At 39.0% G+C, this 12,985-nt stretch overlaps 1 protein-coding gene across 5 annotated transcripts in view; it reads right to left on the bottom strand.

Annotated features, from left to right (window-relative positions):
* ppp6r3 (protein phosphatase 6, regulatory subunit 3) overlaps positions 1 to 12,985 on the bottom strand; it is a 36,598-nt gene that overhangs the window by 16,500 nt on the left and 7,113 nt on the right. For all 5 annotated transcript variants that reach the window (XM_084060519.1, XM_084060520.1, XM_084060517.1 and 2 more), the window contains 12 exons: positions 11,534 to 11,720; positions 11,251 to 11,388; positions 9,330 to 9,395; positions 9,024 to 9,136; positions 7,378 to 7,491; positions 6,890 to 7,016; positions 5,727 to 5,879; positions 3,218 to 3,376; positions 2,905 to 2,969; positions 2,607 to 2,722; positions 1,650 to 1,735; positions 187 to 273 (listed from right to left, as the gene is read on the bottom strand). In XM_084060519.1, coding sequence (XP_083916645.1) covers positions 187 to 273; positions 1,650 to 1,735; positions 2,607 to 2,722; positions 2,905 to 2,969; positions 3,218 to 3,376; positions 5,727 to 5,879; positions 6,890 to 7,016; positions 7,378 to 7,491; positions 9,024 to 9,136; positions 9,330 to 9,395; positions 11,251 to 11,388; positions 11,534 to 11,720 — 1,411 coding nt within the window. The remainder of the gene's footprint in view (positions 1 to 186; positions 274 to 1,649; positions 1,736 to 2,606; positions 2,723 to 2,904; positions 2,970 to 3,217; positions 3,377 to 5,726; positions 5,880 to 6,889; positions 7,017 to 7,377; positions 7,492 to 9,023; positions 9,137 to 9,329; positions 9,396 to 11,250; positions 11,389 to 11,533; positions 11,721 to 12,985) is intronic.

The raw sequence follows: 12,985 nt of genomic DNA, 5'->3' as shown, positions 1-12,985 counted from the left end.
CGCGATGTGTTGTGAGCTTGTATATCGGCAATTATTGGTGCTTGACAACAACATGCAACCAAGTATAAATCAGGGATTCATCTCATCACAGACACTCACGTGTGTCTCTTGATCAGTAAGCCTACTTCTTTAACATCTGTTTGGCTATGGGCCCACTCTGTGTGCGTGTGTGTATATAGGTCTTACTTGTTGTAAAGAGGAGTCCTGGTGGAAGCCACTGTCTTTGAAGTCCACCTCGTCATCACTAGAAGAATGAATGTGGTGTGTGTTCACCTGGAAGTTAGAGAAAAAAGCTTATATGCAGAAACACATGTGTAGGCCTCAAAATGTACCCCACGTACAGTATAATGACCTATAAAAGTTATTCACAACGCCAGTCAACAATTTATTTTGCTCATTGTGGTCTGGCAAGGCTAAATAGGCATTTGCTTTGGTTGCGCCGTTGTCAATGGGCGTAGACCTAAATTACTTTGATGTCGATTGAATCAACCTTCAAGCAGTCAGAGCTGCAAACCGCCATGACATGATACAACCAACCGCGCCAGTTGGTACATCAAACTCTTGCCGAAGCTTCAATTAATGTTTTAACTAATTCTATAGGAGCATCAACTAAGGCTGCAACTAACGATTCATTTCATAATCGATGAATCGGTCGATTATCTTAACGATTAATCGATTAATCGGATTATCGCACTTATTAAGCAATTACCTTATCATTTTGATTTTAGGTTGTTTTAGGCATGTTCTATCTAACAATAAAGACAATACAGATGAATAATTAATTTAAAAGTACATGTTATACAATTTTGCTCAGCTGCTGATTAGGCTACTACCTATAAAATATATAAATACATATCAAAATAAATAAAAGCCACCTTATGGTAGCTTTTCTCTTCTTCTGACTGCTTGATTTGATTAAAAAACAACATATTTTAGGCTAAAGGGTAACAGTACAGGTAACAGTACAGTACTATACAAATGCAAATGTTTCATTAAAAAAAATGGGATACAGGATAGGTGGGCACCTAACGGTCTTAAGTAATGTAAAGTATACTTGATGTGAACATGCATGGTACATCATTATCAGACTTAATGTTATCCTTCAACTTTTTGTTTATGCCCCAAAACGACTGGATATATAGGTTTTGTAGCAATTTGTAGTTTTGTAATATTAGACCTTAATTGTCGAATGTTTAAGCATATTCTAATCATGTATACTTTACTTTACATTTTCTCATTTATTTATTTTTACATTTTGGATAAAATAGCCAATTTTACATTGAATTAATTATTATATTAATGATATTCCATTATCGATTTATCGATTAATCAATTATCGATTAATCGATTATCAAAATAGTTGGCAACTAATTTGATAATCGATTAATAATCGATTAATCGATTAGTTGTTGCAGCCTTAGCATCAACACACCCTTTTAAGATACAGTGGTGCTCATCATAGTAATTTAAAACCCTCCCCATAGTTTGCCAATTGGTCCGGAATTCAGCTGCTGGGCTCAATCGATTCTTAGTAGATGTTTTCCAGACAAATATATAATAGCGAGCTCTCGGGATTTAGGCTGGATGTGCAAGTTAACTTCACCATGTGTGTACACTTTCTTTTTAAGCTGGAATGTGTGGAAACTCACAAGGTCGACAGTGTTTCTCTTGTTTGTGTCAGACAGTTGGCCGGAAATAAAGGCCTCCCATCTTTCTTTGTCCTCCTCTGGGAGCTCTGTAACAGAAACACACACGATGAGAGGGCAGAGATGATTAGAATTGAATCCTCAGATGACAGAAGCAAACAAGTTGGCATTAAAAAACGTCTTACCAATTAAAAAGCTCTTGCCGCTTTTCTGTAAGATATACCACAACACCACATTGCCACCGTAAAAGCACACAAATCAGACTACTGCATCCCAACGTTCTATGACCTCCAAAAGAGATATGTATACGACATCAACGTATAACAATTTAATCTAGATTTCCAACAGCTGGAAGGTTATATTTGACCAACATGAACAATTGCAGAAAACCAAGAAAATAAAGAAGTCCTTTTTTGTAAAATAATACTGACTTATAACAAAGGCTTCTCAATATTCTGATAACCAACCAAAATATGGCTGCTGCTCTGTGCAATTAGCGATATGAAAAAAAAACTTGAATATTTTTCTTTTATAATCGATTTTTTTTTTTAAGATATTTTTTGGGCTTTTTCTGCCTTTATTGATAGGATAGTAGGCTGACAGGAAATGGGGAGAGAGATGGGGGGACGACATACAGCAAAGGTCGTCAGGACCGGGAGTCGAACTTGCGACGCGCTGTCAAGCTGGATTACCAGCATGTGGTATGCGCCTGGACCGCTAGGCCAGCGGACGCCCCATAATAATCGATTTTTTAAAATATAATCGATTCTATAATCGTCCATGTCTGAATCGTGATTAATTGCTGAATCGATTATATTTTCCACCCCTAGTACACATGTAAGGACGTTCAGTAAAGCATAGCAAAATTGTTTGAGTTATGCTATGATTCTATTTTAAAAAGACAATTAGTGGAAAAAGGTGGGGATGGAGATGCTTAGAGACAAGACAGTGTGTCCATACCAGAGATGAGTTGCTGTATTTGTGGTCCATTAGGCCCTTTGTCACAGTTATGAACTATAGAGTTAGCTATTCTAGTCAGGTGACCCATGTATCCTCGCCGGCGACCACCTTCCGCCCTGAAACAAACAAACCGTTGTTACCATTTCTAAAGGGAATTACACTGACTTGTAATTATTATCTAAATAACCTTAACGTTTCACCATTAAGCATTTGAACACAGTATAATAACTGAGGAACACACACACTGCTACACTAATTGATGGACATTTTATACTCTATTGGATAAAATAATACTCACTGCTCTTTCTCATTGGAGCTCCAGGCCTCCACAATTCTCTGTATAAACTGGCACTTTTGAAACAGCTGTGATAGAGAGAAGAGAACACTGTTGCATGTAGCCATAATGCTTCATAGATTGAGGGGTAAAATAAAACCTTAATGTCGAAGCCAAGGGCAACGTAAAAGGATGATCAATACTTTTTAATGTTATCAAACGGCAGTAATAAAAGTTTCTGGGCACTGTGTCCCGTTCCCAGCCCAACCTGATTAACATTAGGTGTGAATGTTAAATGTGAGGAGTCTGATGAAAACCAGTCAAATGCTAAGCTTACATGTTTGATGAGTATGCTTTCCCTGGGGTGGTCCTGCTCTGTGTCTGTCTGGCTGTCTGCGGTGTGTGTGGGGGCGGGAGGCATGGCCAAGATCATGGCTGTGCAGATCTCCACCTGAATATGGAGGAAGTTGTTCCAGATGTATTTGAAATACATGTCCTGGGGGAGGAAAGAAAATTTGAAAACAAGAAAGACAACAATAGTTAAGACATGTGCAACTCACTCTTTACTTCTATTGTTGAATATATGACAATGCTGTGGATGTTTTTGGGTTGTCAAGATTTTTCATCATGGATCAATTGTTAAACTTTTATAAAAATGACAACGATTTATTCACAAACTAAATGGTTACATAAAATTGCAAGGAAAGGAAAAGCCATGATTTTAATATTCAAGTTTGGCACTCAGCCAAACAGTGCAGCAGTGCAGTGATGTGAGGCTCAGAGAATAAATCCTAGCACTAAGTGAACCCAATATCTGGATAGCCTGCTGCCTTGCAGCAGGTACAAGTAGTATGAGATCCAGTAAACGGTACATTGCTTTAGACAACAGTCAGAGTGACAGATAAGCTTGGCATGCAAGACTAGGGATGGGTATCGTAAGGGTTTTATCCGATACCGGTGCTAAAGCGATACTTTTAAAATGGTACCGATACCTAAACGGTACCAGAACCGATACGTCTTTTACATTTTAAAAAGAAAAAAAAGGAGTCAATGACATTAATAATGGCTTAAAAAATTACAATCACAGGGTTGAGCTTATTCCGTGATTTTTTATTTTATTTTTTTTGCTCCGAGGAGCGAAACTAAAGTCTGTTTAGTGAGAGAAGGAGGGGCTGGCTGTCGTGGCTGAGTCTCTGGAGTGACTTGAGTGCAGTGGAGTCTACTTTATCTATTAAAAAAAGTTCAAACTAGACACATGCCTAAGCATTTAACAGCTGGACTGAATTTGCGCTAATTCTCTATGTGGTAAAATGCTTATCTTAACGAGGATGACCTACAATTTGCATCGATCGGCATACGTGGCATTTGTTAAAAAAATATATCCACTGCGCATTAAATACACCTACGCTAATCAAAGGATTTCATCAGCTCTCTCCCTATAATGGATTATTTTTTAACAATTTACAGAGGTCAGTTAATAAACTGTATACAGTTTTGGCCACCCAAAGAAACCTATTTATAAAAATGCAATGCACATTTCCGGTAACCGCCTTCCATTCCGACATCTCGCCACTCCGACTAGTGGCTTCCGCGTGCGGTTAAGGTTAGGGTTAGGTATAGGGTTCGTTAACGTCGGAAAGGCGCCATGTCGGAAAGGCGCCATGTAACCCACATTTCCCTCTTTATGCAGCGATGGTGCCTACAGTTGTGATCCTATAGCTCACAGCTCAGGCATACGTTTACTGTCTAGGTACCGTTATGCAGCACCAAATTCTATGGTGCGTTGGTACCGGACTGGCACCGACCCAAATGGCACAGATCCCTATGCAAGACGGTGTGAAACAAACCATAGAAAACACTACAGTCGGTTCTTCATTTTACTCAGACACATAGGCTGTATAATACAATTTCTCTTATGTCTCTCCACATGTATTTGTAATGCACAGCAAAAAAATACACTTTAATTTGCTTTCAAAGAGTTATGCAACTACACAGCAGAGAGACTTAACACTTTAATGTGCTTTCAAAAGAGTTATGTAACTATGTATCAAAGTCTCAATTCTACAGTGGTGCAGCAACAACCAGTGTGCAAACCAGGATGTTCCACAAGCAGCAGATAGATGGCCAAACATTGTAAAAGAGTAGCAGCCAGTCATTTTTCAGTTCCTTTTTTATGCAAGCTGCTTTTCCTGACTGATCATGCCACAAAAACACATTGCTTGTATATTTACATAGGCTCATCAAAAAAAATTGGGCGTCTTCCACTGATGTATTGCCAAGTGGTTTTCAGCTTTATTCCTTTATTGTCGAGACTAGAGACAATACAGGTTCAATAATTAAACCAAAACCATATACTTAGTGGACTGGATTCCCAAGGGCTCTATACTGGGCCCCTCCTGTTTTCACTCTACACAAAATATCTTGGCCGGAAATAGGCAATCTATATGCGCACCACATTGTGAGCTTGTACATCGCCTATTTCGGCAATTGTTCCCCCCAGGGACACTAGGGTTCAAGTGGTTGAACAACGTCTTCTGCATACAGTAGATCATTGGATTAACCTATGAACCATTTATACCGCACATCGTTGCTGTGACTCGGACGGTAGGAAACCTCATATGTCCAAAATTGTTAATTTTCAGGACTCAATTTCTAAAAATAGCAAAAATAGCTGATCTACAAGCTGAGATTCTCAGCTTTCTAATGACGTGTAGGATATCGTGTAGGATATGGGGAAGCTAGCTTTGACAATTCTCAGTTGTAAAAAATACAGTTAAGTGCTATACACAGTAAACTACTACTGTTAAACTCACTAGTATACAGTAAACTACTACTGTTAAACTCACTAGTATAACTCCCAAAGTGTTGAGGTTGATGAGTTCTGTGTTGATGCTGTGTGTGTTGCTCTGAAGTAGGCTGGCCACCAGTCTGACCACATTGAGCCTTGTATTCCCTACAGGGGGATCCAGGACGCCCCACGTCGTCTTCATCATGTTCTTCTGTTGGGGGACACAAGAAAATACAAGCTAAATCCTACTAATGAGGACAGTCCTTACTAATCATGTGTACAGCAGGAGGCAAAAGTATACATGCATTATTTGTGACATGGTTTACATTAGGGATGTAAAGGTATAGGCCTACCGTTACTATAAAAAGGTCCCAGAGTAGTAAACTACTACTCCGGGACCACACAAGTCTGGAACAATGTAAATTGGGAACGGTGCAAGTTGGGAATGCATGCCCAACCCAGTTACGCAATATTTGCGTACATGCACTAGGCTCATGGGCATGCTGTAAAATAAGCATATCTACTTATTTTCATCATATATTACTGCCACGGAGTCAGACGGGTTGTTACGAACACATCTAGGGTAGGGAAGGTAACACAATATTGGAGGACCACAGCTGTTTCAAAAATGAATTGCTTTTATTTTCCTTTTTTGAGACCGCAATATCTCTTTTTGTCTTTTTTCAAGTGCAAAGTGACTTCAGGGTGCTGGTTTACAATATAGCAAAAACTGACAGACCCAAAAGTAAATACCCCTAACCGTAACATGGGTACAAATATTTTATTTACCGAAAGGATGGCCATCTTGTGTGCTGCAGGCTGCAGCTGACAAATCTAGGTAGGACATCTATTGATGACGATATGGCCGATATATTATTGTAATACTTTAATTTCACATTATTCCCAAGTGAGGCAAAGGTGCAGAAAGAATGTATTCCTAACATAGAGAAATGATCAAAATAGGTTATTGGGGCTAACATTTTCCTGTTGAACATATTATCAAAAGTTTAAACCACCCCTCCCGATTGAAAATGATTTAGGAAATATGTCTGTGCTAGACATCGGTTAACTGTCAGGCTTGATTTGCATATTTTAGTATAAAACTTCCTACCAGTATACAATGATCTCAAAAAGCATATGCAGTACAGTAGCAACATGTGTAAAGGTCTGTAGAAGGCTCATATCAGTGGCCTAACCTCTTGGTGGCTTTGGTTTATTTACCTTTGGGGGTTCAAGTAGCAGCTGGTGAAAGTCTTTGAGTCTGGGTCTGACGGCCTCCAGGATGCTGTGGTTGACTGAGAATGAAGGGTGGGACATTCCAGGCGGACATTCCATGTGACCCTCAAACCTGTACAGGACGATGGTTACAAAAAAAGTATTGGTCATTCTTGTCGATGGTGTAGTTGCTAACGCTGGCCTAGAGTGGACGAAAATAGAATCAACTGTAAACTGTGGCTTTGCCACCCCAGCACTGTCTCCCTCTCAACTTAACGGTTATTCTCAATACAAGAAAAACTATTCACCACCAGTGGATTGTAGTGTACATACCCATTAAGAGTAATGTCTCCTATACTCAATCGCGTATATCCTACACTCAGTTATAGTAAAATCACAATTAAAGAATTTAATTGAACAGTTGCCATTATCCAGAGCTATATCAAGATCTGAGCAAATAACATGATAAGACTATACCATTCCACATGACTTACGCTGGTCTCCTGGTCTCAAACAGTGTGAGAAGGATCTGGATAACACTGACGATGGCCGACTCATTCTTCTCCTTGTCAAAGATGTTGGACAACAGCTGCTCCACCGTCTCTTGCCTGAGGAGATGGGAGGAGAGGAGACAACTCAAGGAGGAGGAGAGGAAAGGGTCTAGCAGGGCTGGGAGATATGACTTCAAATCCATACCATTTAAACGGTTATTATACACGCCATTTACTTTTTTTACACTGCTCTGTTTTTAATGAATGGTTCAGTTACAAACACAATATAGGCAAACACTAGTGCACAGTAAATTGCTAGATTTATTTACACCACCTGATGTTTGAGATTACATTTAAACTTCAAATGTAGAATAGAGGCTGCTCTAACCAGCTCTCTCCATACACACACACACACAAGTTCCCACAGTAGATAAGTTTTTTTGGGGGGTAAAATATCTCGCTTCCTTTTTTATTTATTTTTGTACTTAAAAAAATAAATTAAAAAATGCTGGCACAGTATGAACATATTTTATTATTTCATTGCCACTGAGAGTTAAAAGTTGAAACGTAAGCTTTATGACGCGAAGCATCCAACTGTCCATTACTCACTTCAGGGTGCCGTTGTGTGGACAACGTGCATGTGAAACCTCGCTGATACTTCTGCTAATCACAAATATGGATACATGTTTTCCACTAAATTCAATAATTTATAAGACAATTTATGTCTGTGCACCAGTAATTTGATGACATACCTCTCAACACGACGTCAAATTAACGTAATCTCTGAGAACAGATTCTGCAAACAGCAGAATCTGTCAGCACTACTGCCTTAAACAGGTAATGTTAGTAGGAATTAACACAGAAACACTTGGGAGGAAGTGGGCTAAGAAAGGGGAGGAGCCAAACCGAGTTCCTGTTTCTACACAAAAAAAGGAAAAACATTATTTTCTTTTTCCGAATGGGTTCCCAGATTGCGTTATGGGCACAGTTCATGAATGCATGAATTGTGAAAACCATTAACCAAAGTAATTTTGTGTAAGGTTATAAATAGGGCTGGGATTCGATTTAAAAAAATGATCTAATTAATTATAGGCTTTGTAATTAATTAATCGCAATTAATCGCATTTTAATCGCATATCAATATTTGACCTGAGAACAGTGAAAAGCAATTTTTTCAAATGGATTTTGGCATACGTCTTTAAGTACATGTACTCAAGAACTGTTACTTAAGTACAATTTTGAGGTATTTGCACTTGACTCTCGAGTATTTCCAATTTCTAATACTTTTACTTCTACTCCAGTAACTCCACTATATCTCAGAGGCAAATATTGTACTTTTACTCCACTACAATTATTTGAAAACTTTAGTTACTAGTTACTTTGTAGATTTCGATTATTATTATAAAACATACAGTAAACATGTGAAAATGGCAGATCTACAAGCGCAAGGCATTGTGAGCTTGTAGATCTGCTATTTTCCACCACTGGAGGCTGGAAGAGTGTGTTGTTGTTACTGTTGTTTAATAGTAGTTTAATTAATTATAAATAATTCCTGAACTAAAAGAGAATAGTGTGGTAGTGTACACTACGGTGGTGTCCCATGTGAGTCAGTAAGTAGGGTTTTTAGAAGAAGTTGTTTCAATACATACTTCTCCAATGTAGAAAGCAGCGGGTCAGGCTCAGAGCAGCCCTGGACTTGGAACATCTGGTCTCTGCTCAGTCTGATGATCTCACACAGGGACTGTGACGCATTAGAGTGTCTCTAGTTTAATAAAGAAACAGAGCGCAATGACAGGGAACAGAGATTAGAGATAAAGTAAACATAATGAGTTTCCCCATGTTGAAACTGACTGCTGATTCAAATTGTTTTTTCAACCACCAGATGGCATACATCTGCACTTTCTTGCCATATGGTAATTTGCCAAACGTGAAAAAATGAAGGAAATAAGTCTCACATCTTCATCCTGAGCAGACTGCACCATGTCTACCAGTCTCTGAATCACCTTCTCCTCATTTAACCACTAAAGGAACACACAAAGAACAAGGAAGGGTGTTAGAATAGTGAGAAATGAATCTGACGCATGCAAACAAAATTCAGAAAAACAACATTTCTCACAATCGAAGACAATGGCCCTAATTTACAAAAGTGCACTTCGTAATTTCATGCAAATTGTTTGAAATTAACAGGGTTAACAGTTTTTTGTGTGTAATATATTATGTATATATGCATACATATATGTATATATATTAAACGTTGAAGTTTTATTGATGTAAAATAAGTGATCTTTTTCTTTGTCCCTTCAATCCCTTTACCTCCCACGGTTAAAAAGGTCTGAGCCTCAAGGCTCTGGGTGAAGTCCGTGAACTTAAAAATAATGAAAGGCAGTGAAAGGAGACTGCAGTCTCAAACGTATTCAGCAATTTCATGACGAGAGTCTTTAGTACTTAAGTTGAGCACCCTTTTGCTGTTATGGCCTGCTGCAAACATGATGCATAACCAGACACCAGCTTCTGTCTATGTTCCTGAGCCTCCAGTTCACCAATATTCTTGGGTTTGCGTTTTGCAACCGCCTTCTTCAAATCCCAGAGATTTTCTATGGAGTACAAGTCAGGAGACTGTGACACTCTTGAGAATCTTCCAGGATTTCCTCTGAAACCAAGCCTTCAAATTTTCCCTCGATTTGATTGTCCACAAAAAAAATTATATTGCCGAAAAAAAGATGGTGAATGAAGCACTCAAATGGATTTTATAGACCTTTCCATCTACTTCTCTGGTATTTCTTAACTGTAATTCCAGAACTTCACTACATTTCCTTTGTAATATTTCTCAATGATGTTAGAAACACCATAGTTTGGGGCGTCCGTATTGCATGGGGGTAAGGTTCCTGTCTACCACTGAGGAGACTGGGTTCGAATCCTACGTGGTGCATCCAACTTGGCCAAAAACAATTGGCTGTGTTCACAGATGGGACGCCAGTTGGGCAGAGAAATCTCTACAGGCTTGTCAGGGCACCTGTTGGGAGGGATGCTTAACTGAGAGGAATAGCATGTTCCTCTGCATGTGTTCTCCCAGTATAGCTCCTCAATGTCAGGTGAAAAGTTGTCTACTGGCGACATGTATCATTGTGTATCCATGGACTAAAGCAAAATTAAATCTCACGACTGAAACATTTTGTTAGGCCAAAAAATATATAAACTTATTATAAGTGCAAGGAGTGCCTACATTTAACACCATTTCTTATAAACTGAACAGAAAATTTAAATAGAAATAACAAAATAGCTTCCCAAATGTTTTGTTCTATCAAATGTAGAATTAGAATTAGCTCCCACTTGTAGCAGCATTTCTTATGAACTTAATAACTTATAACTGAACTTATAAGATAATAATAATACTAAACTAATCAAATAAACCAGGAGGCATGTGCTCGTCTACAGCCTCCCCAACAAAACAACAAGTATGGGTCAGCAGTGACAAGGGACTACAGTACCAGGGGGAATTGACATAATAACTAAATTGGGAGAAAAAAGGGAAAAGAAAAAGCCATGCCAGCAGCCAGACAGTAACGAAAGTTTAAATTTCAAGGACAGAGAGGTTCCTCTTGGATTTTATTACGTACAGTATGTCCGTGTTGTAAACTCTAGGAGAATTTTTAGGGGCATTATAGTTAAATGATTGTTTTCAGCCACCACATTTATCAATGCTATCAATCATTCTTACCTTGTGATACGAGCATTTCATGGATCACACATGAACCCTGCTGTCATAAGATGATTTATGCAGTAGGATCTGTGCTGGGTTCTACAGTTGATTGATAGATGAGGGCCAATAAGTGTAGGATATGGTACCGAGGCAGGCAGTGTTGTTCATCTACTCACGTTAAGCACATCCTGTCTAAGCTGTTGTGGTTCAATGCAGGTAAGCATCCTCAGCAGCAGGTCCATGATGGCCGACGTGCCGATGTGTTTGATCATCAAGTCTACAAAGTCTTCCCGCTTCCGCAGAAACTCCACTATCTGTACACACACACACACACACACACACACACACACTAATGTTAGTGCTTATCAGATGTTTTTGAATTATGTTAACGATGACCTCCAGAACATTAGCACTCACATGTAGTTAAGTTACAGACAACACATCACAAACTACATTCACCTGTTCGGGCTTGCGTCCTATTAGTATGGAGAGGACCTTGGAGAAGAAACTGGCCAATAAGGGGTTAAGAGGCGGCTCACTCTGGAGGAAGCCATAGAGTTTCATCAGCAGGCTCTCATCTTCTCCCAGTCGGTCATTTATCTGGCCCACATCCGACGTCAGCAGTTCACACGATATGTTGGGGTACCTAGAAACAGCAAAACATTATTGCACCATTTATGTGTCCTCAGTGTGTGTGTGTGAGTGTGTGTGCGCGCATATAAAAATACCCACTTAAATGAATCATAGACATTTAAAAAAAATCAATTTCATTTTACAGGGTGTAATTGAGTATCCCAGTTTATTAATATAGACTGGGATACTAATATATTAATGTAATAAAGAAGCAAAAAGAGCTCTCAGGCATGATGCCAACTTGGCCACCAGCATTTATTTTCATTGTGCATTTTCCTAAATCTTGAGACACCTCATAACCTAGACAAACAGCAGCCCTGCTCATTACAGTGCAAAAATATACTATATGTACTTAAGCCTCTTTGAGCGCAAAAAAATAAATAAAAATTGTGCAAAAAAAATGGAAAACAGGGATCACACAGAAATAATTCTTGATTGGCACTCTATTTCAATCCTTCAAGCTAAACAGGTTGACCAAGATGTTTCTACGATACATTTAATGAGCACTTTATTATGCCTTACCGCCACTATGTCATTTGAAGAAAAGGAAAGCTAGCATTATTAAAATTATACAACACATTATTTCTCAATCTATTAATAAATACCCTGTTAAAGTAAATGGTGCATTTATATATTTTATCCAATTCACTTTACAGTGATTGTGCATTACATTCACACACACATTCATACACCGATGGCGGAGGAAACCATGCAAGGCACCAACCTGCTCATCGCTCAAGGACACTTCCGACAAACTCTGTGGGAGCCCGGGATCGAACTCAAGCGGCCGCTCTACCTCCTGAGCCACTGCCGCCCAATGTTAATTACATTTATATGGGGGCTGGGAACAAAGTTAACACCCACCAACGTAGAGGAGTGTACAATTTACGGACACTAACTAGTCAATATGGATTATGGAATGTGAAAAAAGTAGGAGCCAACTGCTGCGCTGTATTTAAAAAAGTGCTGTGTCTTAAAAGCCATTCAGCCACTTATATACGTGTGCATTCGTAGCATAAGATGCGCATTCCACTCACGAGCAAACAGGTAAATTCAAGCGATCTCACCAACAGGAAAATGTTCTTAAACTAGTGCACCGAGTAACTGTTGGCAAGTGTACAAAATGTAAAAGAAGCAGCGTTTTTGCTTTTCAGTGGAAATAAGCGGAGTTGTGGCACCATCGTAAACTAAGGGAGTCACAGCTCAGAGCAGCTGATAGTGTTTGATGATGGTTCCAAAAAAACGTTGAGGGGCGTGTATATATAATTGCAGTTTGCT

This window comes from Gymnoscopelus microlampas (genome assembly GCF_963454915.1).
Source record: "Gymnoscopelus microlampas genome assembly, chromosome: 6".
In the NCBI taxonomy this organism is placed as follows: domain Eukaryota; kingdom Metazoa; phylum Chordata; class Actinopteri; order Myctophiformes; family Myctophidae; genus Gymnoscopelus; species Gymnoscopelus microlampas.
This window is presented reverse-complemented; position numbering and strand designations above follow the sequence as displayed.